This window comes from Oncorhynchus mykiss, chromosome 3 (genome assembly GCF_013265735.2).
Source record: "Oncorhynchus mykiss isolate Arlee chromosome 3, USDA_OmykA_1.1, whole genome shotgun sequence".
NCBI classification, from domain to species: Eukaryota; Metazoa; Chordata; class Actinopteri; order Salmoniformes; family Salmonidae; genus Oncorhynchus; species Oncorhynchus mykiss.
This window is the reverse complement of record NC_048567.1, coordinates 11750325-11776035: the sequence shown is the minus strand read 5'-3', so window position 1 is coordinate 11776035 and position 25711 is coordinate 11750325. Positions and strand designations below refer to the sequence as shown.

The window sequence follows — 25711 nt, the reverse complement described above, 5'->3', positions numbered from 1 at the left end:
CATTGGTTTAAATCTCTCTCTTTATTACAATGTATCAGTATGAATCTCCCCAATGGGTCACAATACCAAATATGCAGTTACTCTTATAAATTAACAACTCAAATTAAGTTCAATGAAACATGTATGTGCAGTATGTAGAGCATTTCACTTAACTGACAAAACATCAAAAAAGTACACGTGTATAAGACAGTACAGGCGTCTACAGATGTAGGATCTTAATAATGCTACAGCAACAGGATTTGAACAATTAGTCCATAATGTTGCTTGATCAGCCAAAAGTAGGCTACATGAAAAGTGCAATATTGTTAATATAACCATGTGTTGGTGTGGGTTTTCAGTACATTTATGTAAATCACAAAGCTTATCTGCATTTCCAGCGTTGCAGGAAAAACCTCAGCAACAAAAGAGGGATCAAATGAAGATCCTACATCTGTAGCTCTAACAATATTATGCAGGTTGAAGAAAATGATTCTGATGTTCACTCAGACTCATAATCACAAACTCCAAATCACTCACAAACATTCCATGCAACAAACTGAAATTCAACATTTGGTGTCAATCAGCTCACTCAATCAACATCTTGCTGTGGAAAAGTATCACGTTGTTATATGTCTACTCCGGCACAGTGAAAATCTCAAATGACATATTATTCCCCATAAAGTGCAGATAAAGTCTTGGAGAATGAAGGACTCCCAGTACCCTATGCAGAACTACACCTGACTAATCGTCCCGTCCTCATGCGTGCCGATTCGCTGGAAGTCTCTCAAGGTCAAAGTTTGGCTGAGCCCCACCTCAGCCGCTTCCCACCACTCCTCATCAACCCCAACGCAACTGTCCTCTGGGGTCAGCTGATCCAGGACCTCATCGGCTTCAAAGCACCAGCCTGCCCAATCAACGCTGGTGCCATCAGGGAAGGCGGGGCTAGAAGAGAGGGGAAAAAAAACTTTTACAATGGAGATAAACTTGTTGGATTGCAAATAGCTTAGTCACAAGATTTGTTTCTGCTTTAGTCTACTTCCATGTTGTTCACTGGAATGTTTGGCGTGACATTAACAAAGTAGTTGGCTAAAGTGAACACCAATCTGGTGATCAGGCTAGATTGGTTATGATGACGTGGTTGTCATGGCATGAACCATGGTTACGGGTGGCATGTCATGGTTATGACAGTAAATGCAACTTCCAAGAATAACGATTTGAACATAGTGATCCTACACTACATGGTAATCAGCCCAGTAGGTAGAGTGATAAAATAACCCAGAATAAAACTGTTCCATAGTGGTCATCAGCCACCCACACCTACCTGACTGAGTCATTTCAATAGATGAATCTTCAAACTGATCATGCATACTTTCAAGACCTTTTATTATTTGATTTCCAACTGAGTTTTGACGTAAAACTCACCTGCTCTTCTTCTCCTCATCTCCGTCCACCCTCTCCTCTATCCATCTGGGGGCCAGCCGTCTGACCAGCTCCACCTCTTCCCACTCAGTCTCTCTATCCCCTTCACTGGGCGACTGGGACGGAGTGGTGGAGAAAGACGGAGAAGGAGGAAGAGCCCATGTTCTGAAGGTTGGAGATTTCCCCTGTCCCTCTCTTCTCCCTCTGTCCTTTCTTCTCTCCTTGGCCCGGTTCAAAATGCTCTCCAGAGGGGAGGGGTGCAAGTATGGATCCAACCCAGGAGGGGGAGAGTGGGCTATTCGCGCGTTGGAGGGCTTGGCTGAGGTCAGAAGAGAATTATATCCTCCTTGGAAGCTGATATCTGGTATGGACGTGCTCCTCTGGGTCTTCAACTTAGTGCTTTTTGGGGTGTTTTCTTTTTCTTCTGGGATGGCTTTAGGCAGCTCTGGCCTAGAGAAAGCGTGGGGCTCTGGGGAGGACTCTCTCTCTGCAGGCATGTCCCAGAACACCCCTCCGTTCATCTTCAAGGACCCCAGCTTGAGCACCAGGTGAGAGTCAGAGCTCTGTCCGGAGGAACCTGAGTTGTGTTGGTAGGAACCCCTGAGTTTCTGGTTGCAGTCTGAATCAGAGTTGGAGGAAGAGTTTGTGTGTGGTTCAGACTGGGCCATCCCAGAGCTGTCAGATCCACTTTGTGACATCTGAGGGGCAGCAGTCTGCTCAATGTTTATTGGCCTTCTCCTGCGTAACCGTGGTGAATTCAGCTTCCGAGAAAACCTCCGTGATTCCACTAAAGCCTCCTCTCCTGATTGGGTGAGCCACGAGTTCCTCATGGCTTGTTGCTCCACTGACTGGGGGACAGAATTCCTCCGTGTGGATGTGGCTCGTCCTCCCTGTGAGAGAAATCCTTGGGATTCCATTGGACTAATAGTGATAGAAACCTTTTCATTGTTTTCCCTGCATGGAGAAAGTGGGAAAGTGCTGGATTGGTGTCGTGGGTAGTCTATGTCGTGATCTATGTTAGGATATCCGCCTAGCAACAGGTTGTGCGGCCCGTTGGGTTTGGGTTGAAAGGTTTCTGTTGCCACTCGAGGTAGAGAGTTAGACGGTCTGGAATGGGTCCAGGTCACCCTTCGTTCTTTTATCCCCCTGGACTCAATCCCCTCCTCCCATTGGTTGATGTCTCCAATCTCGCTCACCCTTGCCTCTGACATCATAACCTCATCCATGACCCTGCCACCTCCTTGCCCCTTTTTCATTACCCCGCCTGCAAATGATTGGTTATGAATGTCACTGAGCTTGCGTGGTTGTCCTGGCAACATTTCATCTTTATAGAGCACTGGTTCCTGAGTTGGTTGTTCCGCTTCTGTTGCTATGGACACCAATGTCCCATTCACTGATTGGATGAGAAGTTCCTCAACAGGTTTCACCTCCAAAGAAAAAGGGATTTGTGCTTCTGATTGGTCAGGAAGCTGATCTACAATGGTAATCTTGGGCTCTGTAGGGGGTGTGGCTTGTTCCTGTAGCTGTAGGTCTCTCTGTTTGGTCTGCAGTCGTCTGCTGGCCTCTGTCTCTCTCAGGCCCTGCAGTGTTTCCTGTCAATGAATGGAAGAAAGAAAGAGGGATAAGAGTAGAGCATCGATATCACTGTATGTTACACAATATGTACATTGTGCATTTAATCATTCATTCATTGATTTAATACCAAAGAGACCAAAAGGTAACTACAATAAATCATGTCATTACCATTTTAGTCAGTATTTTTCTGTCTGTTTACCTGTGCCTTGTGGATGGTGAAGATCCATGTAGAGCAGCTCTCTGGGCTGGAGGTGGAAAAGGTGTAGACATTTGCCGCACAGCCCAGAACACTCACCTCCACCACCACAAACGAACCTGGGAGATGGAGAGAGGGAGAGATAAAGAGAGAACTGTCATTTAAAACTCTACAACTGGTCTCTGTAGCAAGAGACAGAGCAACGTTTCCTCTTCCCACTTCTAGGATATGTACTGTATGGTCAATGACTGTACTCACAGCCATCTTTGAGTGTGTCACAGTGTGTTCTATCCAGGGCCAGTGGGGGGCGAACTACCTTCAGTCTCTCTGCCTTCTTCTGGACCTTGGTCACCAGCAGCACGTCAGAGAAGAGCAGGGCTGTCACCTCCAGCTTCACCACATAACAGTAGCAACAAGCCCAAAGAAACATGACATCTATATTTTACATGTTAGTCATTTAGCAGATGCTCGTATCCAGAGCAACTTACAGTTAGTGCATTCATCTTTTTTTTTGTTGAATTTTTACCCCTTTTTCTCCCCAATTTTTGTGGTATCCAATTGTTGTAGTATCTTGTCTCATCGCTACAACTCCCGTACGGGCTCGGGAGAGACGAAGGTTGAATGTCATGCGTCCTCCGATACACAACCCAACCAGCCGCACTGCTTCTTAACACATCCAACCCGGAAGCCAGCCGCACCAATGTGTCGGAGGCTACACCGACACATGGTTAGCGCGCACTGCGCCCGGCCCGCCACAGGAGTCGCTGGTGCGCGATGAGGACATCCCTACCGACCAAGCGACGCTAGGCCAATTGTGCGTCGCCCCAAGGACCTCCCGGTCGCGGCTGGGCGCGAAGCCAGGGACTCTGATGGCACAGCTGGCGCTGCAGTACAGCGCCCTTAACCACTGCGCCACCCGGGAGGCCTAGTGCATTCATCTTAAGATAGCAAGGTGAGACAACCACATATCACAGTCGTAGTAAGTACATCAAAGTTATAGTCATAGTTATCATCAAAGTCCGTGCTAATGAGATGATAATTTTAGGAAGAATCCTCTACATGGAAGTCAATGTTTCAATGGAACAGAGTTAGATTCTGTCACTCAACCTACCTTGTGATCCTTCCTTCCTCTGATCTTCAGGGTCTCCTCCAATAGCAGCTTGCGTATGACACCAGGACCCACCCCTCTGACAGGGCACGTCAAATCAAAACTGCAGAACTCTCTGACATGCTGTGGATGACATCAACATTGACTACTCACTGTCTGCATCACACATTACAGTATATATATTGTTTTCTAGGGTTGGTGTAGTTTCCTATCCTGTTCCTAGAAAGGTTTTTCTTCTCTCTTTCACCTTGTCGATTTCCTCATTCATCCCCTCCATCACGTCATATCCCTCTATCTTCTGGGCGGAAAGCGAGAGGGCCTGCTCATCATCCTTAAGCCTCAAGTAGTCATTGATGCTGTCCAGAAACCCATTAACACAAGCCAACTGGAGGAGAGAGAGGGATAGGGAGAGATAGATAGAAAGAGAGAGATAGAGAAAAAAAAGAGAATGAGTGAGAGAGAGAGTGAGAGAGAGAGAAACAGAGTGAAGGAGTGTGTGTGTGTGTGTGTGTGGGACAGAGAGATTTCCTTAATTTGCCTTTTCATCTATTACTAGTAGAGGCAATTAGCTAGTAAGAAAATGGCGCTGGAACGCGCAACTTCCTTTTCTAATGAACATGATCAGCCTCAGGCCTGACAAACTGAATAAAAAGGCCTTGATTGAAAAGGACAGCTCTTCACTCACCATGCCCCTGAGTGTGTGCTGAGTGTGGGGAGCCTGGGTGGTCTTGAGGACAGCCTTCAGCAGCAGGGGGTACTTGGTGATCCTCTGGATGGGTTTGGCCTGCATGTCTCCCAGACGCATCCGCTCACACTGGGGGTGTGTCTCCACCCACTATGGACACAGAGAATAACATTATATCTTCTAGTAGAGTCTCTAGACCTTATACCCAAAGTTATGGCCTCGGTAGAACTCATGTAAATACAGTGTTGTTACTGTGTATGAAATATTATTGCTACATGGTACTGGACAAATTCAAAGGCTTGAAAAACTCATATTGGAGATTCTTTGAACAAGCTGTAAAAGTGCTTAGACAGCAAAAAACAGCCCAAAACACGTTCTAATCTTTAAGAAGACAATGTGCAGGCTAGGCTCTGAGTCATTAGGTCAGAGCGTTGGTGGTACAAGTGTTTGGCCTTCAGGATATTACTAATAACAGAAGGCCTGGATATGGTGATCATCAAAACCACTAGAACATGATCAATAACAGAAGAAGTTCTGTGGATGCTATGACTCAATTCACTGATGTTCCAGACTGTGTTACCGTAATGAAGGGTAGTTTGGAGAACCATGTGTGTGACGCAGAGTGACTTTGGGTGAGAGTGAAAGGGTGTGCATGCAATATGTAAACAAGAAGGGGGCTTGTGTATGAAGTGGTGTGTGTGTGTGTCCCATTCCATGTACCATAATGCTGCTATTCTCAAGGACATTCTCACCTTTACTGTTAAGGCAAGTTCTACCAACAAAATACAACCTAGCTCTCTGGACCCTGCAAACCATGATCCCTTCTGTGTTTTCCACCCTGAGGTAAACGTAAAGGAGTCTGTTGCACATGTTGTTAATGGTTTCTGTTCATACTGAGACATGACCTAGACATGACCGCCTTGTTGACCTGGTGGCTACGGAGGTGAGACAAGTGGAGTCACCAACTGAACATACACAAACATTCTCTTTGAAGAGGAGCCTGGTTTGATGTTGATGATCATGTGTTTTCTTGTCTGCTGAATAAGCCAGATATTGTTGTTGTGGGGGAGGCCAGAGGGAGGGGCTGATTCTGGAGGTGGGCTGCTCATTGGACTACTACATGGAGCAGTCCTTTTCTGACAAGCTGCTTAAATACCAGCCCCTCATGTCACTCCTGAACAGCCTCATAACAGTGCATGCTTGCTACGGTGATATTGGGTAGTCTCTGCCATGTTCACAGGCTGACAGTACCTGGACTTCAGATAGCAGGCCTCATAAGACAAAGCTGATAGCGAGGTACTGCTCTGTGTCAGCAGTCATGGACAGCCTTTCTGTGTGAAGAAGAAGGGGCTATCTGTTTCCCTATGTGTCCAGATATCCTTGTCCTGAGATGTTTATATGAATTATGATTTGTGGATTCAAATAAAGTATAAAAAATGTGTTTGTGTGTGCGTGTTTAACTCACCATTAAGTAGGTGTGGAAGTGCAGGTTGGTGTCTGTCAGTTTGCTCGTAATGTCCACGGTGCTCTCCTCCTTACAACAGTAGTGCAGATAGGTGGAGAAACGCTCAGGGAACTACAGACAGAGGGTGGGGATGGGATTAGACAAAGATTGCTGTAAACAAACATGTTTTAAACCCATGACCCGTGTTTCCATTCCTTCCTTTCACCCCCGTTTGACCCTCATACTTTCATCCCATATGTGAACCTGATACTAAATCTGATTGACAGTCAGTACTGTACCTGCAGGCATCCTGCCTCTAACCCCAGGGGGTCAAAGGGCTTCCCCGTCCTGCGGACTTCCTGTAACATGGGATACATCACTTCCTGCCAGAAGAGCCGGTGGGCGCTGAGGATGGAGGGAAGGTTGGAGAAGAGGCTCTCAGGTGCCACCTGCGGAAGAGAGGGACAGGAAAAAGAGGGTGATGATACTGCTTTCTTGATTTTGAACCTACAATCAACCCCACACCTCTGATTTTTTGGAAGTGTCAATGCCATTGTGTTGAAATTTGTGTTTGTCTAAAGTCAATAAAAAGATATGATAGTTGTAGACCTTTTGTGATAAAAAAAGATGAAGAGGGAAATTGTTTGACAAAGCTGCAGTGTCTAGCTGAAGAACTCTGCAGAACTCACTCCCCCACATTCTCAGATACTTTCCACATTCTCAGCGGAATTATCTAACATTCTGTTATTGAGCTGAATGTTCCATCTGCCCTGGTGTGTTCTGTGTCAGATAGAGCAGATGTTCTCAGTGTGTTAGTATGTCGGCTCAGCAGTATGTACTGTATGTACAGTATGTTGTACTACAGCAGCCGGTTTCAACTAGGCCCAAGGGCCCCCCCTTGAAATGCGTACTGGTTTTAAATTCAACCAAAAGTCAAAGTCATTCATGAAAACACACACACACCTGAACCCAGTCAGATCATGCAAGATCCAGCTCAAAAGCACATGCTTAGTTCATTGCAACACATCTATTTGAGTGGTCAGCCGGGAAACACAGATAGGCCCAAAGACCAGAGAGTGAGTTCTAGAGAAAATGTCCCCTGCAGAAAACCCTGTGAATGAGAACCCAGCTCATATAGACTGACCTCTAAGAGGAATCCATGCTGGTGCAGGTTGGTAAGAGCTGCCATCACCAACTGAGAAACATAATGACCCAAACAAACACGGACATTGAAAAATGACATTGCAATAAAATATGCTATACAGATAACAGTAGCTATTATCATATTTCTATTATGAATAGCCCATGGTTGTTATGGACACATCACTGAAAGACATTGATACATTTTCAGTAATGAGAGCAGGGTGTCTGTCTGACTTACGTCAGTGACAACAGTGAGCTTGTTGATGTAGGTGAGCTCAGTATGGACCAACTCCCACAGCACCTCCTGTTGGTGCCTCTGGGTCTTACACATCATCTGATCAGAGAGAGAGAGAGAGAGAGAGAGAGAGAGAGAGAGAGAGAGAGAGAGAGAGGAGAGAGAGGTGTTGTAAAAGAGAGAGAGGGTGGGAGAAAGAGATATGTTGTAAAAGGTAGGGAGAGATAGAGAGTGTGGGAGAAAGAGATATGTTGTAAAAGGTAGGGAGAGATAGAGAGGGTAGGAGAAAGAGATATGTTGTAAAAGGTAGGGAGAGATAGAGGGTAGGAGAAAGAGATATGTTGTAAAAGGTAGGGAGAGATAGAGGGGGGGGTGGGAGAAAGAGATATGTTGTAAAAGGTAGGTAGAGAGAGATATGTTGTAAAAGGTAGGGAGAGAAAGGGAGGGTGAGAGAAAGAGATGTGTTGTAAAAAGTAGGGAGAGAGAGAGGGTGGGAGAAAGAGATATGTTGTAAAAGGTAGGGAGAGATAGAGAGGGTAGGAGAAAGAGATATGTTGTAAAAGGTAGGGAGAGAGAGGGTGGGAGAAAGAGATATGTTGTAAAAGGTAGGGAGAGAGAGAGGGTGGGAGAAAGAGATATGTTGTAAAAGGTAGGGAGAAAGAGATATGTTGTAAAAGGTAGGGAGAGAGAGAGGGTGGGAGAAAGATATGTTGTAAAAAGTAGGGAGAGAGTGGGAGAAATAGATATGTTGTAAAAGGTAGGGAGAGAGAGGGTGGGAGAAAGAGATATGTTGTAAAAGGTAGGGAGAGAGATAGAGGGGGTGGGAGAGAGATATGTTGTAAAAGGTAGGGAGAGAGAGAGGGGGGTGGGGGTGGGAGAAAGAGATATGTTGTAAAAGGTAGGGAGAGAGATAGAGGGGGTGGGAGAGAGATATGTTGTAAAAGGTAGGGAGAGAGAGAGGGGGGTGGGGGTGGGAGAAAGAGATATGTTGTAAAGGTAGGGAGAGAGATAGAGGGGGTGGGAGAAAGAGATATGTTGTAAAGGTAGGGAGAGAGAGATATGTTGTAAAAGGTAGGGAGAGAGAGAGAGGGTGGGAGAGAGAGATATGTTGTAAAAGGGAGGGAGAGAGAGGGTGGGAGAAAGATATGTTGTAAAAGATAGGGAGAGAGATATGTTGTAAAAGGTAGGGAGAGGGAGAGAGAGGGTGGGAGAAAGATATGTTGTAAAAGGTAGGGGGAGAGAGAGAGAGGGTGGGAGAGAGAGATATGTTGTAAAAGGTAGGGAGAGAGAGGGTGGGAGAAAGAGATATGTTGTAAAAGGTAGGGAGAGAGAGAGAGGGTGTGAGAAAGAGATATGTTGTAAAAGGTAGGGAGAGAGATAGAGGGGGTGGGGGTGGGAGAAAGATATATGTTGTAAAGGTAGGGAGAGAGATAGAGGGGGTGGGAGAGAGAGATATGTTGTAAAAGGTAGGGAGAGAGAGAGAGAGGGTGGGTGAAAGAGATATGTTGTAAAGGTAGGAAGAGAGGGGGTGGGAGAAAGAGATATGTTGTAAAAGGTAGGGAGAGAGAGAGAGGGTGGGAGAAAGAGATATGTTGTAAAAGGTAGGGTGAGATAGAGGGGGTGGGAGAAAGAGATATGTTGTAAAGGTAGGGAGAGAGAGAGGGGGTGGGAGAAAGAGATATGTTGTAAAAGGTAGGGAGAGAGAGAGGGGGTGGGAGAAAGCGATATGTTGTAAAAGGTAGGGAGAGAGAGAGAGGGTGGGAGAAAGAGATATGTTGTAAAGGTAGGAAGAGAGAGAGAGAGAGGGGGTGGGAGAAAGAGATATGTTGTAAAGGTAGGAAGAGAGGGGGTGGGAGAGAGATATGTTGTAAAAGGTAGGGAGAGAGAGAGGGGGGTGGGGGTGGGAGAAAGAGATATGTTGTAAAAGGTAGGGAGAGAGATAGAGGGGGTGGGAGAGAGATATGTTGTAAAGGTAGGGAGAGAGATATGTTGTAAAAGGTAGGGAGAGGGAGAGAGAGGGTGGGAGAAAGATATGTTGTAAAAGGTAGGGAGAGAGAGAGAGAGAGGGTGGGAGAGAGAGATATGTTGTAAAAGGTAGGGAGAGAGAGGGTGGGAGAAAGAGATATGTTGTAAAAGGTAGGGAGAGAGAGAGAGAGGGTGGGAGAAAGATATGTTGTAAAAGGTAGGGAGAGAGAGAGGGTGGGAGAGAGAGATATGTTGTAAAAGGTAGGGTGAGATAGAGGAGGTGGGAGAAAGATATGTTTTAAAAGATAGGGAGAGATATGTTGTAAAAGGTAGGGAGAGGGAGAGAGAGGGTGGGAGAAAGATATGTTGTGAAAGGTAGGGAGAGAGAGAGAGAGGGTGGGAGAGAGAGATATGTTGTAAAAGGTAGGGAGAGAGAGGGTGGGAGAAAGAGATATGTTGTAAAAGGTAGGGAGAGAGAGAGAGAGGGTGGGAGAAAGATATGTTGTAAAAGGTAGGGAGAGAGAGTGGGAGAAAGAGATATGTTGTAAAAGGTAGGGAGGGAGAGAGAGGGTGGGAGAAAGAGATATGTTGTAAAAGGTAGGGAGAGAGAGAGAGGGTGTGAGAAAGAGATATGTTGTAAAAGGTAGGGAGAGAGATAGAGGGGGTGGGAGAGAGAGATATGTTGTAAAAGGTAGGGAGAGAGAGAGGGGGGTGGGGGTGGGAGAAAGAGATATGTTGTAAAAGGTAGGGAGAGAGATAGAGGGGGTGGGAGAGAGAGATATGTTGTAAAAGGTAGGGGGAGAGAGAGAGAGAGAGAGAGAGAGAGAGAGGGTGGGAAAAAGAGATATGTTGTAAAGGTAGGAAGAGAGGGGGTGGGAGAGAGATATGTTGTAAAAGGTAGGGAGAGAGAGAGGGGGGTGGGGGTGGGAGAAAGAGATATGTTGTAAAAGGTAGGGAGAGAGATAGAGGGGGTGGGAGAGAGAGATATGTTGTAAAAGGTAGGGTGAGATAGAGGGGGTGGGAGAAAGATATGTTGTAAAAGATAGGGAGAGAGATATGTTGTAAAAGGTAGGGAGAGGGAGAGAGAGGGTGGGAGAAAGATATGTTGTAAAAGGTAGGGAGAGAGAGACAGAGGGTGGGAGAGAGAGATATGTTGTAAAAGGTAGGGAGAGAGAGGGTGGGAGAAAGAGATATGTTGTAAAAGGTAGGGAGAGAGAGGGTGGGAGAAAGAGATATGTTGTAAAAGGTAGGGAGAGAGAGGGTGGGAGAAAGAGATATGTTGTAAAAGGTAGGGAGAGAGATAGAGGGGGTGGGAGAGAGATATGTTGTAAAAGGTAGGGAGAGAGAGAGGGGGGTGGGGGTGGGAGAAAGAGATATGTTGTAAAAGGTAGGGAGAGAGATAGAGGGGGTGGGAGAGAGATATGTTGTAAAAGGTAGGGAGAGAGAGAGGGGGGTGGGGGTGGGAGAAAGAGATATGTTGTAAAGGTAGGGAGAGAGATAGAGGGGGTGGGAGAAAGAGATATGTTGTAAAGGTAGGGAGAGAGAGATATGTTGTAAAAGGTAGGGAGAGATAGAGAGGGTGGGAGAAAGAGATATGTTGTAAAGGTAGGGAGAGAGAGGATGGGAGAAAGAGATATGTTGTAAAAGGTAGGGAGAGAGATATGTTGTAAAAGGTAGGGAGAGAGAGAGAGGGTGGGAGAGAGAGATATGTTGTAAAAGGGAGGGAGAGAGAGGGTGGGAGAAAGATATGTTGTAAAAGATAGGGAGAGAGATATGTTGTAAAAGGTAGGGAGAGGGAGAGAGAGGGTGGGAGAAAGATATGTTGTAAAAGGTAGGGGGAGAGAGAGATATGTTGTAAAAGGTAGGGAGAGAGAGGGTGGGAGAAAGAGATATGTTGTAAAAGGTAGGGAGAGAGAGAGAGAGGGTGGGAGAAAGATATGTTGTAAAAGGTAGGGAGAGAGAGTGGGAGAAAGAGATATGTTGTAAAAGGTAGGGAGAGAGAGAGAGGGTGTGAGAAAGAGATATGTTGTAAAAGGTAGGGAGAGAGATAGAGGGGGTGGGGGTGGGAGAAAGATATATGTTGTAAAGGTAGGGAGAGAGATAGAGGGGGTGGGAGAGAGAGATATGTTGTAAAAGGTAGGGAGAGAGAGAGAGGGTGGGTGAAAGAGATATGTTGTAAAGGTAGGAAGAGAGGGGGTGGGAGAAAGAGATATGTTGTAAAAGGTAGGGAGAGAGAGAGAGGGTGGGAGAAAGAGATATGTTGTAAAAGGTAGGGTGAGATAGAGGGGGTGGGAGAAAGAGATATGTTGTAAAGGTAGGGAGAGAGAGAGGGGGTGGGAGAAAGATATATGTTGTAAAAGGTAGGGAGAGAGAGAGGGGGTGGGAGAAAGCGATATGTTGTAAAAGGTAGGGAGAGAGAGAGAGGGTGGGAGAAAGAGATATGTTGTAAAGGTAGGAAGAGAGAGAGAGAGAGAGGGGGTGGGAGAAAGAGATATGTTGTAAAGGTAGGAAGAGAGGGGGTGGGAGAGAGATATGTTGTAAAAGGTAGGGAGAGAGAGAGGGGGGTGGGGGTGGGAGAAAGAGATATGTTGTAAAAGGTAGGGAGAGAGATAGAGGGGGTGGGAGAGAGATATGTTGTAAAAGGTAGGGAGAGAGAGAGGGGGGTGGGGGTGGGAGAAAGAGATATGTTGTAAAGGTAGGGAGAGAGATATGTTGTAAAAGGTAGGGAGAGGGAGAGAGAGGGTGGGAGAAAGATATGTTGTAAAAGGTAGGGAGAGAGAGAGAGAGGGTGGGAGAGAGAGATATGTTGTAAAAGGTAGGGAGAGAGAGGGTGGGAGAAAGAGATATGTTGTAAAAGGTAGGGAGAGAGAGAGAGAGGGTGGGAGAAAGATATGTTGTAAAAGGTAGGGAGAGAGAGTGGGAGAAAGAGATATGTTGTAAAAGGTAGGGAGGGAGAGAGAGGGTGGGAGAAAGAGATATGTTGTAAAAGGTAGGGAGAGAGAGAGAGGGTGTGAGAAAGAGATATGTTGTAAAAGGTAGGGAGAGAGATAGAGGGGGTGGGAGAGAGAGATATGTTGTAAAAGGTAGGGAGAGAGAGAGGGGGGTGGGGGTGGGAGAAAGAGATATGTTGTAAAAGGTAGGGAGAGAGATAGAGGGGGTGGGAGAGAGATATGTTGTAAAAGGTAGGGGGAGAGAGAGAGAGAGAGAGAGAGAGAGAGAGAGAGAGAGAGAGAGAGAGAGAGGGTGGGAAAAAGAGATATGTTGTAAAGGTAGGAAGAGAGGGGGTGGGAGAGAGATATGTTGTAAAAGGTAGGGAGAGAGAGAGGGGGTGGGGGTGGGAGAAAGAGATATGTTGTAAAAGGTAGGGAGAGAGATAGAGGGGGTGGGAGAGAGATATGTTGTAAAAGGTAGGGAGAGAGAGAGGGGGGTGGGGGTGGGAGAAAGAGATATGTTGTAAAGGTAGGGAGAGAGATAGAGGGGGTGGGAGAGAGAGATATGTTGTAAAAGGTAGGGTGAGATAGAGGGGGTGGGAGAAAGATATGTTGTAAAAGATAGGGAGAGAGATATGTTGTAAAAGGTAGGGAGAGGGAGAGAGAGGGTGGGAGAAAGATATGTTGTAAAAGGTAGGGAGAGAGAGAGAGAGGGTGGGAGAAAGAGATATGTTGTAAAGGTAGGAAGAGAGAGAGAGAGAGAGGGGGTGGGAGAAAGAGATATGTTGTAAAGGTAGGAAGAGAGGGGGTGGGAGAAAGAGATATGTTGTAAAAGGTAGGGAGAGAGAGGGTGGGAGAAAGAGATATGTTGTAAAAGGTAGGGAGAGAGAGAGAGGGTGGGAGAAAGAGATATGTTGTAAAAGGTAGGGAGAGAGAGAGGGGGTGGGAGAAAGAGATATGTTGTAAAAGGTAGGGAGAGAGAGAGGGGGTGGGAGAAAGCGATATGTTGTAAAAGGTAGGGAGAGAGAGAGAGGGTGGGAGAAAGAGATATGTTGTAAAGGTAGGAAGAGAGAGAGAGAGAGAGGGGGTGGGAGAAAGAGATATGTTGTAAAGGTAGGAAGAGAGGGGGTGGGAGAAAGAGATATGTTGTAAAAGGTAGGGGGAGAGAGAGAGAGAGAGAGGGTGGGAAAAAGAGATATGTTGTAAAGGTAGGAAGAGAGGGGGTGGGAGAAAGAGATATGTTGTAAAAGGTAGGGAGAGAGAGAGAGAGAGAGAGAGAGAGAGAGGGTGGGAGAAAGAGATATGTTGTAAAAGGTACGGAGGGATCATTCATTCAGTTGCTTGCGAAAGTATTCACCCCCCCGTGGCATTTTTCCTATTTTGTTGCCTTACAACCTGGAATTAAAATATATTTTTGGGGGGGTTTGTATCATTTGATTTACAGAACATGCCTACCACTTTGAAGTTGCAAAATATTTTTTATTGTGAAACAAACAAGAAATCAGACCAAAAAACTGAAAACTTGAGTGTGCACAACACTTCACCCCCCAAGTCAACACTTCGTAGAGCTTCGTAGAGCCACTTTTTGCAGCAATTACAGCTTCAAGTCTCTTGGGGTATGTCTCTATAAGCTTGGCACATCTAGCCACTAGGATTTTTGCCCATCCTTCAAGGAAAAACTGCTCCAGCTCCTTCAAGTTGGATGGGTTCCGCTGATGTACAGCAATCTTTAAGTCATACCAGAGATTCTCAATTGGATTGCGGTCTGGGCTTTGACTAGGCCATTCCAAGAGATTTAAATGTTTCCCTTTAAACCACCCAAGTGTTGCTTTAGCAGCTCTGACCAGAGTACCTTCTCCCATAGGTTTGTGCGTTTCCAAATGCCTTTTGGCGAACACCAAACATCTTTGCTTATTTTTTTCTGGCAACTCTTCCATAAAGCCCAGTTCTGTGGAGTATACGGCTTAAATTGGTCCTATGGACAGATACTCCAATCTCCGCTGTGGAGCTTTGAAGCTCCTTTAGGGTTATCTTTGGTGTCTTTGTTGCCTCTCTGTTTAATGCCCTCCTTGCCTGGTCTGCGAGTTTTGGTGGGTGGCCCTCACTTGGCAGGTTTGTTGTTGTGCCATATTCTTTTTATTTTTAATAATGGTTTTAATGGTGCTCCGTGAGATGTTCAAAGTTTCTGATATATTTTTATAACTCAACCCTGATCTGTACTTTGTCCCTGACCTGTTTGGAGAGATCCTTGTTCTTCATAGTGCTGTTGGCTTGGTGGTGCCGCTTGCTTGGTGATGCTGCTTGCTTGGTGATGCCCCTTGCTTGGTGGTGTTGCAAAATCTGGGGCCTTTCAGAACAGGTGTATATATACTGAGATCATGTGACAGATCATGTGACACTTAAATAAAGTCCACCTGTGTGCAATCTAACAAATTATGTGACTTCTGAAGGTAATTGTTTGCACCAGATCTTATTTAGGGGCTTCAAAGCGAAGGGGGTGGATACATACGAATGCACCACTTTTCCGGTTTTTATTTTTATAATAAAAAAATAAAAAAATAAATAATTTCACTTCACCATTTTGAACTATTTTGTGTATGTCCATTACATGAAATCCAAATAAAAATCCATTTAAATGGCAGGTTGTAATGCAACAAAATAGGACAAATTCCAAGGGGGGGTGAATACTTTGCGAGGCTCTGTATTAACTAGATAATATGCCTATCATGACTTGCATTGATCAGTAGGTAAATCTGGTTACCGAGTGATTGTGTACTATATCAGTCCAGTTGTTCTCCAGTGTGGCTCCTGTCCTCTCCCCCCCCAAGCTCCAGTTCAGACACACTGGTACTGGGAACGCCTCCAGAGTCCGCTTCAGAGCATCCAACTGCCCTGCGCCCTGACAGAGAGAAAGAGAGAGAGCGAGTGTGCGAAAGAGGGATATATATATATATATATATACAGTTGAAGTTGGAAGTTTACATACACTTAGGTTGGAGTCAGTAAAACTTGATTTTCAACCACTTCACAAATTTCTTGTTAACAAACTATAGTTTTGGCAAGTTAGTTAGGACATCTACTTTGTGCATGACACAAGTCATTTTTCCAACATTTGTTAACAGACAGATTATTTCACTGTATCACAATTCCAGTTGGTCACAAGTTTACATACACTAAGTTGACTGTGCCTTTAAACAGCTTGGGAAATTGGCTTTAGAAGCTTCTGATAGGCTAATTGACATAATTTGAGTCAGTTGGAGGTGTACCTGTGGATGAATTTCAAAGCCAACCTTCAAACTCAGTGCCTCTTTGCTTGACATCATGGGAAAATCAAAAGAAATCAGTCAAGACCTCAGAAAAAGAAATTGAAGAGTTTGGTTCTTCCTTGAACAATTTTAAAACGCTTGAAGGTACCATGTTCATCTGTACAAACAATAGTACGCAAGTATAAACACCAAGTACATTCATCTCTAGGAGACAGAACAGTGGTATGACAGCTGTGGTCGTCCCATGGTGTTTATACTTGCGTACTATTGTTTGTACAGATGAATGTGGTACCTTCAGGCGTTTGGAAATTGCTCCCAAGGATGAACCAGACTACAATTTATTTTTCTGAGGTCTTGGCTGATTTCTTTTGATTTTCCCATGATATCAAGAAAAGAGGCACTGAGTTTGAAGGTAGGCCTTGAAATACATCCACAGGTACACCTCCAATAAACTCAAATGATGTCAATTAGCCTATCAGAAGCTTCTAAAGCCATGACATCATTTTCAGGAATTCTCCAAGCTGTTTAAAGATACGGTCAACTTGGTGTATGTAAACTTGTGACACACTGGAATTGTGATACAGTGAATTATCAGTGAAATAATCTGTCTGTAAACAATTGTTGGAAAAATTACTTGTGTCATGCACAAAGTAGATGTCCTAACCGACTTGCCAAAACTAGAGTTTGTTAACAAGAAATTTGTGGAGTGGTTGAAAAACAAATTTTAATGACTCCAACCTAAGTGTATGTAAACTTCCGACTTCAACTGTATACACACCACCGCCACCTCCACCGTTATCATCAAATTTAGTTAGAAATGGGCTCATAGCAGATATGCTTGAGTGAACAATTGGAGTGTACATTTGCCGAATTCCTATTTTCAGTAAGTATGTGGACAGTGGCACTGGCTGTGCGTGTCTGTACATGTGCGTGTCAGGGTGTATTCATGTGTGTAGAGGACAAGTTAAGTGCATGGGAGGAAAGTACCTCAGGCATGGGGCTCTTGTCAGTCGCTCCCTGGCTGAACAGGACCTGTCTCAGTGCTGCTCGGGGTTTGAAACTTCCAGACGCTCCCTTACTCACCGTGGTATAGTCTGCCACCACTTTATGCTTCAGCTTCCTCTGAAAATGATGGAGAATATAATGTCAATATACAGTATGTGTTTGTTGTGGTAGCTTGAATATTAGGAAGTACACATAGCCTTCTGGTTGGCTGGGTGAAGTTTCTAGCATTTGTCTTCAGGATGTAGATTAAGTGTCATGGGGGCCTCAAGTTTAGGGATGATTTCAAACTGATCCTGCATCTACAAACAGAAGCTGAAGTTCATAGCACTCACATGGTATCCCACAGTATTGAATCTGCGTTGGTCTGCTGACACCCTGTGGTTGGTAGTTGTCTCTGCAGCCAGAGTTAGTCCATCTGTCACGCCCGCCTCTCTCTCCACCTCCCTCTGTCTCTCTTCCTCTCCTCCATTCCTCCACTGCTCCACCACTTCCTCTGGCTGAGTCACATCACCTCCCCTTCCTTCATTGAAAGACGTTGTTTCTTTTGAGGAAAGGCTGAAGAGATAAGAGAGCATAAACACAATGTTGGCCTAATGCTTGGGGCCTACAGATGGAGAGATGGAGGGAGAGACACAGAGAGATATGGAGGGAGAGACACAGAGAGATATGGAGAGAAGCAGAGGGAGAGATGGAGGGAGAGACGCAGAGAGAGAGATGGAGGGAGAGACACAGAGAGATATGGAGGGAGAGACACAGAGGGAGATGGAGAGAAGCAGAGGGAGAGATGGAGGGAGAGACGCAGAGAGAGAGATGGAGGGAGAGACACAGAGAGAGATGGGAGAGATGGAGGGAGAGACAGAGAGATGGAGGGAGAGACACAGAGAGATGGAGGGAGAGACACAGAGAGATGGAGGGAGAGACACAGAGAGATGGAGGGAGAGACAGAGAGATGGAGGGAGAGACAGAGAGAGATGGAGGGAGAGACAGAGAGATGGAGGGAGAGACAGAGAGACGGAGGGAGAGATGCAGAGAGAGAGACGGAGGGAGAGACGCAGAGAGAGATGGAGGGAGAGACGCAGAGAGAGAGACGGAGGGAGAGACGCAGAGACGGAGGGAGAGACGCAGAGAGAGAGAAGGAGGGAGAGACACACAGAGAGAGATGGAGGGAGATACACAGAGAGAGAGACGGAGGGAGAGACACAGAAAGAGAGAGAGATGGAGGGAGAGACACAGAGAGAGAGAGATGGAGGGAGACACAGAGAGAGAGATGGAGGGAGAGACACAGAGAGAGAGAGATGGAGGGAGAGAAGCAGGGGGAGAGACAGAGGGTGAGACACAGAGAGAGAGATGGAGGGAGAGACGCAGAGGGAGAGACAGAGGGTGAGACAGAGGGAGAGGTGCAGAGGGAGAGATGGAGGGTGAGATGGAGGGAGAGATGCAGAGGGAGAGATGGAGGGAGAGATGGAGGGAGAGATGGAGGGAGAGATGCAGAGGGAGAGATGGAGGGAGAGATGCAGAGGGAGAAATGGAGGGAGAGATGGAGGGAGAGATGCAGAGGGAGATATGCAGAGGGAGAGGTGCAGAGGGAGAGACGCAGAGAGAGAGATGGAGGGAGAGACACAGAGAGAGATGGGAGAGAAGCAGAGGGAGAGATGGAGGGAGAGACACAGAGAGAGAGATGAGGGAGAGACACAGAGAGATGGAGGGAGAGACACAGAGAGATGGAGGGAGAGACACAGAGAGATGGAGGGAGAGACAGAGCGATATGGAGGGAGAGACAGAGAGATGGAGGGAGAGACAGAGAGACGGAGGGAGAGATGCAGCGAGAGACGGAGGGAGAGACGCAGAGAGAGAGACGGAGGGAGAGACGCAGAGAGAGAGACGGAGGGAGAGACACAGAGAGAGAGACGGAGGGAGAGACGCAGAGAGAGAGACGGAGGGAGAGACGCAGAGAGAGAGACGGAGGGAGAGACGCAGAGAGAGAGACGGAGGGAGAGACGCAGAGAGAGAGATGGAGGGAGAGACGCAGAGAGAGAGAGATTGAGGGAGAGACACAGAGAGAGAGAGATGGAGGGAGAGACAGAGAGAGAGAGATGGAGGGAGAGACACAGAGAGAGAGATGGAGGGAGAGACAGAGAGAGAGATGGAGGGAGAGACACAGAGAGAGAGATGGAGGGAGAGACGCAGAGGGAGAGACAGAGGGTGAGACAGAGGGAGAGGTGCAGAGGGAGAGATGGAGGGCGAGATGGAGAGTGAGATGCAGAGGGAGAGATGGAGGGCGAGATGCAGAGGGAGAGATGGAGGGAGAGATGGAGGGTGAGATGGAGGGAGAGATGCAGAGGGAGAGATGGAGGGAGAGATGGAGGGAGAGATGGAGGGAGAGATGAGGGAGAGATGCAGAGGGAGAGATGCAGAGGGAGAGATGGAGGGAGAGATGCAGAGGGAGAGATGCAGAGGGAGAGGTGCAGAGGGAGAGATGGAGGGAGAGATGCAGAGGGAGAGATGGAGGGAGAGATGCAGAGGGAGAGATGCAGAGGGAGAGATGGAGGGAGAGATGCAGAGGGAGAGATGCAGAGGGAGAGATGCAGAGGGAGAGATGGAGGGAGAGATGGAGGGAGAGATGCAGAGGGAGAGATGGAGGGAGAGATGCAGAGGGAGAGGTGCAGAGGGAGAGATGCAGAGGGAGAGGTGCAGAGGGAGAGATGGGGGGAGAGACGCAGAGAGAGGGAGGGAGAGACACAGAGAGAGATGGGAGAGAAGCAGAGGGAGAGATGCAGAGGGAGAGATGCAGAGGGAGAGGTGCAGAGGGAGAGATGCAGAGGGAGAGATGCAGAGGGAGAGGTGCAGAGGGAGAGATGGGGGGAGAGACGCAGAGAGAGGGAGGGAGAGACACAGAGAGAGATGGGAGAGAAGCAGAGGGAGAGATGCAGAGGGAGAGATGGAGGGAGAGATTCAGAGGGAGAGATGCAGAGGGAGAGATGCAGAGGGAGAGATGGAGGGAGAGATGGAGGGAGAGATGGAGGGAGAGATGGAGGGAGAGATGCAGAGGGAGAGATGGAGGGAGAGATGCAGAGGGAGAGGTGCAGAGGGAGAGGTGCAGAGGGAGAGATGCAGAGGGAGAGATGCAGAGGGAGAGGTGCAGAGGGAGAGATGCAGAGGGAGAGGTGCAGAGGGAGAGGTGCAGAGGGAGAGATGCAGAGGGAGAGGTGCAGAGGGAGAGGTGCAGAGGGAGAGATGCAGGGGGAGAGATGCAGAGGGAGAGATGGAGGGAGAGATGGAGAACGAGAGATGGAGAGGGAGAGGTGCAGAGGGAGAGATGCAGAGGGAGAGATGGAGAGGTGCAGAGGGAGATATGCAGAGGGAGAGGTGCAGAGGGAGAGATGGAGGGAGAGATGCAGAGGGAGAGATGCAGAGGGAGAGATGGAGGGAGGGCGGTAGTAGAAAGGAGACTAGGCAGAACATGGGATTACTATGTAGTTCATTTAAAAGAGAACGTATTCTTAATGATTGACCTGGTAAATAAAGGTTAGATACTTAAATGAACAAGGAACCAAAAGGGGGAAGTCCAATGAGGGGAAATGAAACTTGAGGAACTAAGAAGACAGAGGAACTTACATTTCTAACAAAACACACACATCGATACCTCCCATTTAGCATGAGCACAGTAAATAAAACCAAGACATGGGCTGCAGAATGTAAACCACTACAGGCCATTGAAACACAATGTAGTGACAAGGTATTGTGACCTTAATACCACTTTGTTTCTGCCTCAGTCAAGCTGTTATGATCTTGCCAAAAATCTATAATGATGATGACAATGATTACCTCTATGCAATGATGAATGCATTGTCAGGTACGCAGGCTAGCAGTAAGGGGGAAATAACAGATGCCAGGAATAGCCTCAATCTGGCACTGGTAGAGTCACAGGGCTCTCAGCTTTAGTTACAGTATGACCAAGGTGAAACCTAAAAAACAACTACACCTTACACAAATTCACACATACCTGACCCTCACCCAAATACACCAATTACAGTATGTCCTCTAAGGGCTTTGGGTTACATAGCAAAAATGTACCTTGAGTTCCCAGCCATACATCCATCACACCAAAGACATCAACCTACAGTAATTTAGAGCAGTGTTTCCCAAACTGGGTCCTGGGGCTCTCCCTGAGTGCATGTTTTGGTTTTTACCTTAGCACTACACAGCTGATTCAAATAACCAACTCATTGTCAGCTGTGGGCAAAAACCAAAACGTGCATGGGGGGGGCCAGGACTGAGTTTGGGAAACCCCAATCTAGAGCTTTAAAGCAGTGAATAATACACACGATACAAGATACACACGCACTGCATGCTTTCAAAGAGCGTACATAGTCTCTCTTACACATTCACACACAATCCACGCCACAGTGCCTAACATCAAAACGCCTGCTCCATGACCTCAGTGATTTAATCAGACACTCATGACAAGATGTCAACCACCTGTTTACATTCACTATATCTCACTAGTAAAAACAGTCTTTGCTGTTTACATTCACTATATCTCACTAGTAAAAATCCATTAATACTGGTGACTTCAAGTATCATTGAAACACAATCATCTATTTGTGTTGACACCAGGCCAACACACAGCAGCCATGTTGGTGATGTTCTGAGGGGAACCTCAAATCAACACACATCATAAAACGAACACATTACAACACAGTATAAGTGTACTGATTATTGTACAAAGAAGAAGCGTCAGATTGTCAAGGCATTGATTGAGTGTAATAATCAAAGATACAATGTCCCAGATAGTGCCTTCACAAGTCTACTTCTACGGTAATAAAATAAAGTCAATTAATTACCTGGCTTCGGTTGGATCCATGTTGATTCAGACAGTCATCTTTCGTTTCTGTTGGCTCTCCGTCTTTCTGTCTTTGATTCGGTCCCTCCCTATCCTGCCTCCTTCCCTCCCTTTCTCTAGCACCCCTGCCCTCTAACTGGCCTGACGAGAAAAACTGGATTCCTAAGATAACAAATCTGCGCTACGGCCTAGTTAATGTGTAGCAGTGGTGTTTGTTATGAGGGTGGCGCTGATTCATTTATTTTGACTAGATGGTTTGTGTTGTTTCATATCGATCATTCTGAGTAGGTAATAGTTCTACAGGAAGTGATCATGTCCTCTAAAACCCTGTGAGGCGTCTCTACCTAGAGAGATGTGAAGAGCACCGCCTATAAGGGTTAGAAAACAGAGAGTGAGACACAGAATGGTAGTTGACTGACGAACGAGGTGATTGAAAAACAAGATAACTGTCAAATGACAGACAGATCAGCAGACATGTAGAGAGGACGTGGGAATAAAAGTGGAAAAGGTTAGAGAGGGGATGTGGCGACAGGTGAAGAGACAGGGGGGGAGAGAGGGGACAGGGTAACGATAAAAAGAGAGCAAAAAAGACAGAGAAGTATAGTTTAATAAGCTAATGCTACGTCGAGGAATGCAGAGACTACATACCAGATGTTATACACACCATTACACCGTCATACACACACAGACCACACAGACAGACATGCAATTAATGAGCAAGAAAACAAAGCTATACATCATGTATGCTGCAGTCATACACTGAATAGAACAGTAGCTAACACTTACAGTCATACACCGAATAGAACAGTATCTAACACTTACAGTCATACACTGAATAGAACAGTAGCTAACACTTACAGTCATACACCGAATAGAACAGTATCTAACACTTACAGTCATACACTGAATAGAACAGTAGCTAACACTTACAGTCATACACTGAATAGAACAGTATCTAACACTTACAGTCATACACTGAATAGAACAGTATCTAACACTTACAGTCATACACTGAATAGAACAGTAGCTAACACTTACAGTCATACACCGAATAGAACAGTATCTAACACTTACAGTCATACACTGAATAGAACAGTAGCTAACACTTACAGTCATACACTGAATAGAACAGTAGCTAACACTTACAGTCATACACCGAATAGAACAGTATCTAACACTTACAGTCATACACTGAATAGAACAGTAGCTAACACTTACAGTCATACACTGAATAGAACAGTAGCTAACACTTACAGTCATACACCGAATAGAACAGTATCTAACACTTACAGTCATACACTGAATAGAACAGTAGCTAACACTTACAGTCATACACTGAATAGAACAGTATCTAACACTTACAGTCATACACCGAATAGAACAGTATCTAACACTTAGTCATAATAACTGCATACCAGGTCATTTTAGAAGATATTCTTTATTTAGTAGTTTGAATTGTTACAGGTGATTTTACTAAAGACAATGTTAAAAAGTGCTGTCTAATATCATACAATCCAATACATGGCATTTCACTGTACTTGTGCACCTGACATTAAAAACTAAACTTGAGTGCCATCTATCTACAGTGGCAATAAAAAAATATGTGAACCCTTTGGAATAATCGGGATTTCTGCATAAATTGGTTGTACAATTAGATCTGAACTTCATCAACTTCATCTAAGTCACAAATTACTGTATTGTTATTGTCTGTATTGAATACATAATTTAAACATTCAGTGTAGGTTGGAAAAGTATGTGAACCCCTAGGCTAAGGACTTCTCCAAAAGCTAATTGGAGTCAGGAGTCAGCTAAACTGGATTCCAATCAATGAGATGAGATAGGAGATGTTGGTTAGAGCTGCCCTGCCCTATGAAAAAAACCTGTCTATTTGTGGAAAAATCACCCTGATTAACTCTTTAGTCATATCACAATTTACCTATTTGCTTATGGTTTTACCTACACCTAGTGACCTGCTTTTAAATTATATGAACAAAACAATATTCCGTTTTATTTGGAATGGCAAGCCAGACAAAATTAGAAGGGCCTATTTGTATAACGAATATGAATTTGTTGGGCAGAAATTATTCAATATTAAAGCATTAGACCTCTCACTAAAGGCATCAGTCATACAAAAGTTATACTTAAATCCAAACGGGTTCTCTTGTCAATTGGTACAACTGTCTCATCCTATATTCAGGAAGGGCCTTTTTCCCTTCATTCAGATTACACCGGCACACTTTCGATTGTTTGAAAAGGAAATCTTCTCCAAAATATCTTTATTTTTTAAACAAGCCTTAGAAAGTTGGTTGCAATTTCAGTTTAATCCACCTGAAAGGACGGAACAAATAGTACAACAAATATTGTGGTTAAATTCAAATATACTAATTGATCAAAAAAACTGTATTTGTCAAAATATTTTTTTTTAAAAGGTATCATTTTAGTGAATGATATCATAAATAGGACTGGTGGAGTTGTCACACATGCAGCTAACACAGACATATGGAAATGTCTGCTCTACCCAAAATTACAACCAATTAATTGCAGCATTACCACAAAAATGGAAGAGGCAAGTAGAAGGGGAAAAAACGAAGGAACTTGTATGTCGGCCCTGTATTAAAGAACATAAATGGTTAAAGAAAAGTGGATGATCCAGAAGAAGATTGGGAGAATGTCATATGGTTAGATGAAACCAAAATATAACTTTTTGGTAAAAACTCAACTCGTCATGTTTGGAGGACAAAGAATGCTGAGTTGCATCCAAAGAACACCATACCTACTGTGAAGCATGGGGGTGGAAACATCATGCTTTGGGGCTGTTTTTCTGCAAAGGGACCAGGACGACTGATCCGTGTAAAGGAAAGAATGAATGGGGCCATGTATCGTGAGATTTTGAGTGAAAACCTCCTTCCATCAGCAAGGGCATTGAAGATGAAACGTGGCTGGGTCTTTCAGCATGACAATGATCCCAAACACACCGCCCGGGCAACGAAGGAGTGGCTTCGTAAGAAGCATTTCAAGGTCCTGGAGTGGCCTAGCCAGTCTCCAGATCTCAACCCCATAGAAAATCTTTGGGGGGAGTTGAAAGTCCGTGTTTCCCAGCAACAGCCCCAAAACATCACTGCTCTAGAGGAGATCTGCATGGAGGAATGGGCCAAAATACCAGCAACAGTGTGTGAAAACCTTGTGAAGACTTACAGAAAACGTTTGACCTCTGTCATTGCCAACAAAGGGTATATAACAAAGTATTGAGATAGCAAAAGTTTATTGACCAAATACTTATTTTCCACCATAATTTGCAAATAAATTCATTAAAAATCCTACAATGTGATTTTCTGGATTTTTTTTCTCATTTTGTCTGTCATAGTTGAAGTGTACCCATGATGAAAATTACAGGCCTCTCATCTTTTTAAGTGGGAGAACTTGCACAATTAGTGGCTGACTAAATACTTTTTTGCCCCACACTATGTGTATATGTATGCATGTGTGTATGGATATACAGTGGGGAGAACAAGTATTTGATACACTGCCGATTTTGCAGGTTTTCCTACTTACAAAGCATGTAGAGGTCTGTCATTTTTATCATAGGTACACTTCAACTGTGAGAGACGGAATCTAAAACAAAAATCCAGAAAATCACATTGTATGATTTTTAAGTAATTAATTTGCATTTTATTACATAACATAAGTATTTGATACATCAGAAAAGCAGAACTTAATATTTGGTACAGAAACCTGTTTGCAATTACAGAGATCATACGTTTCCTGTAGTTCTTGACCAGGTTTGCACACACTGCAGCAGGGATTTTGGCCCACTCCTCCATACAGACCTTCTCCAGATCCTTCAGGTTTCGGGGCTGTCGCTGGGCAATATGGACTTTCAGCTCCCTCCAAAGATTTTCTATTGAGTTCAGGTCTGGA

The 25711-nt window shown here is 45.3% G+C and overlaps 1 protein-coding gene across 2 annotated transcripts; it reads right to left on the bottom strand.

The window, feature by feature from the left end:
* Nucleotides 1-2: 2 nt before the first annotated feature.
* Nucleotides 3-21900, bottom strand: LOC118936286. Of its 2 annotated transcripts, XM_036969103.1 has the most exons (15): nt 21795-21900; nt 17283-17505; nt 16933-17067; nt 15441-15578; nt 7788-7883; nt 7551-7601; nt 6706-6855; nt 6428-6538; nt 4963-5112; nt 4525-4662; nt 4281-4400; nt 3428-3560; nt 3173-3288; nt 1402-2990; nt 3-921 (listed from the first exon to the last, which is right to left on the bottom strand). In XM_036969103.1, exons 1-15 carry the CDS (start codon nt 21812-21814, stop codon nt 711-713), a joined length of 3381 nt encoding a protein of 1126 aa, XP_036824998.1. In that variant the 5' UTR covers nt 21815-21900; the 3' UTR covers nt 3-710. The 2 variants fall into 2 exon arrangements, with proteins under 2 accessions (XP_036824998.1, XP_021445992.2); XM_021590317.2 differs by lacking the exons at nt 15441-15578; nt 16933-17067; nt 17283-17505; nt 21795-21900 and adding an exon at nt 14912-14995.
* Nucleotides 21901-25711: the final 3811 nt, after the last annotated feature.

What these genes read in the sequence shown, in the direction of transcription:
- LOC118936286 (XM_036969103.1), bottom strand. Translation starts at nt 21,814, where the DNA reads ATGGATCCAACCGAAGCCAG. An exon ending in ATATAGTACACAATCACTCG is followed by an intron (nt 7,884 to 15,440) that starts GTAACCAGATTT and finishes CTCTCTGATCAG; the next exon opens with ATGATGTGTAAGACCCAGAG. An exon ending in TCACCATCCACAAGGCACAG is followed by an intron (nt 2,991 to 3,172) that starts GTAAACAGACAG and finishes ATTCATTGACAG; the next exon opens with GAAACACTGCAGGGCCTGAG.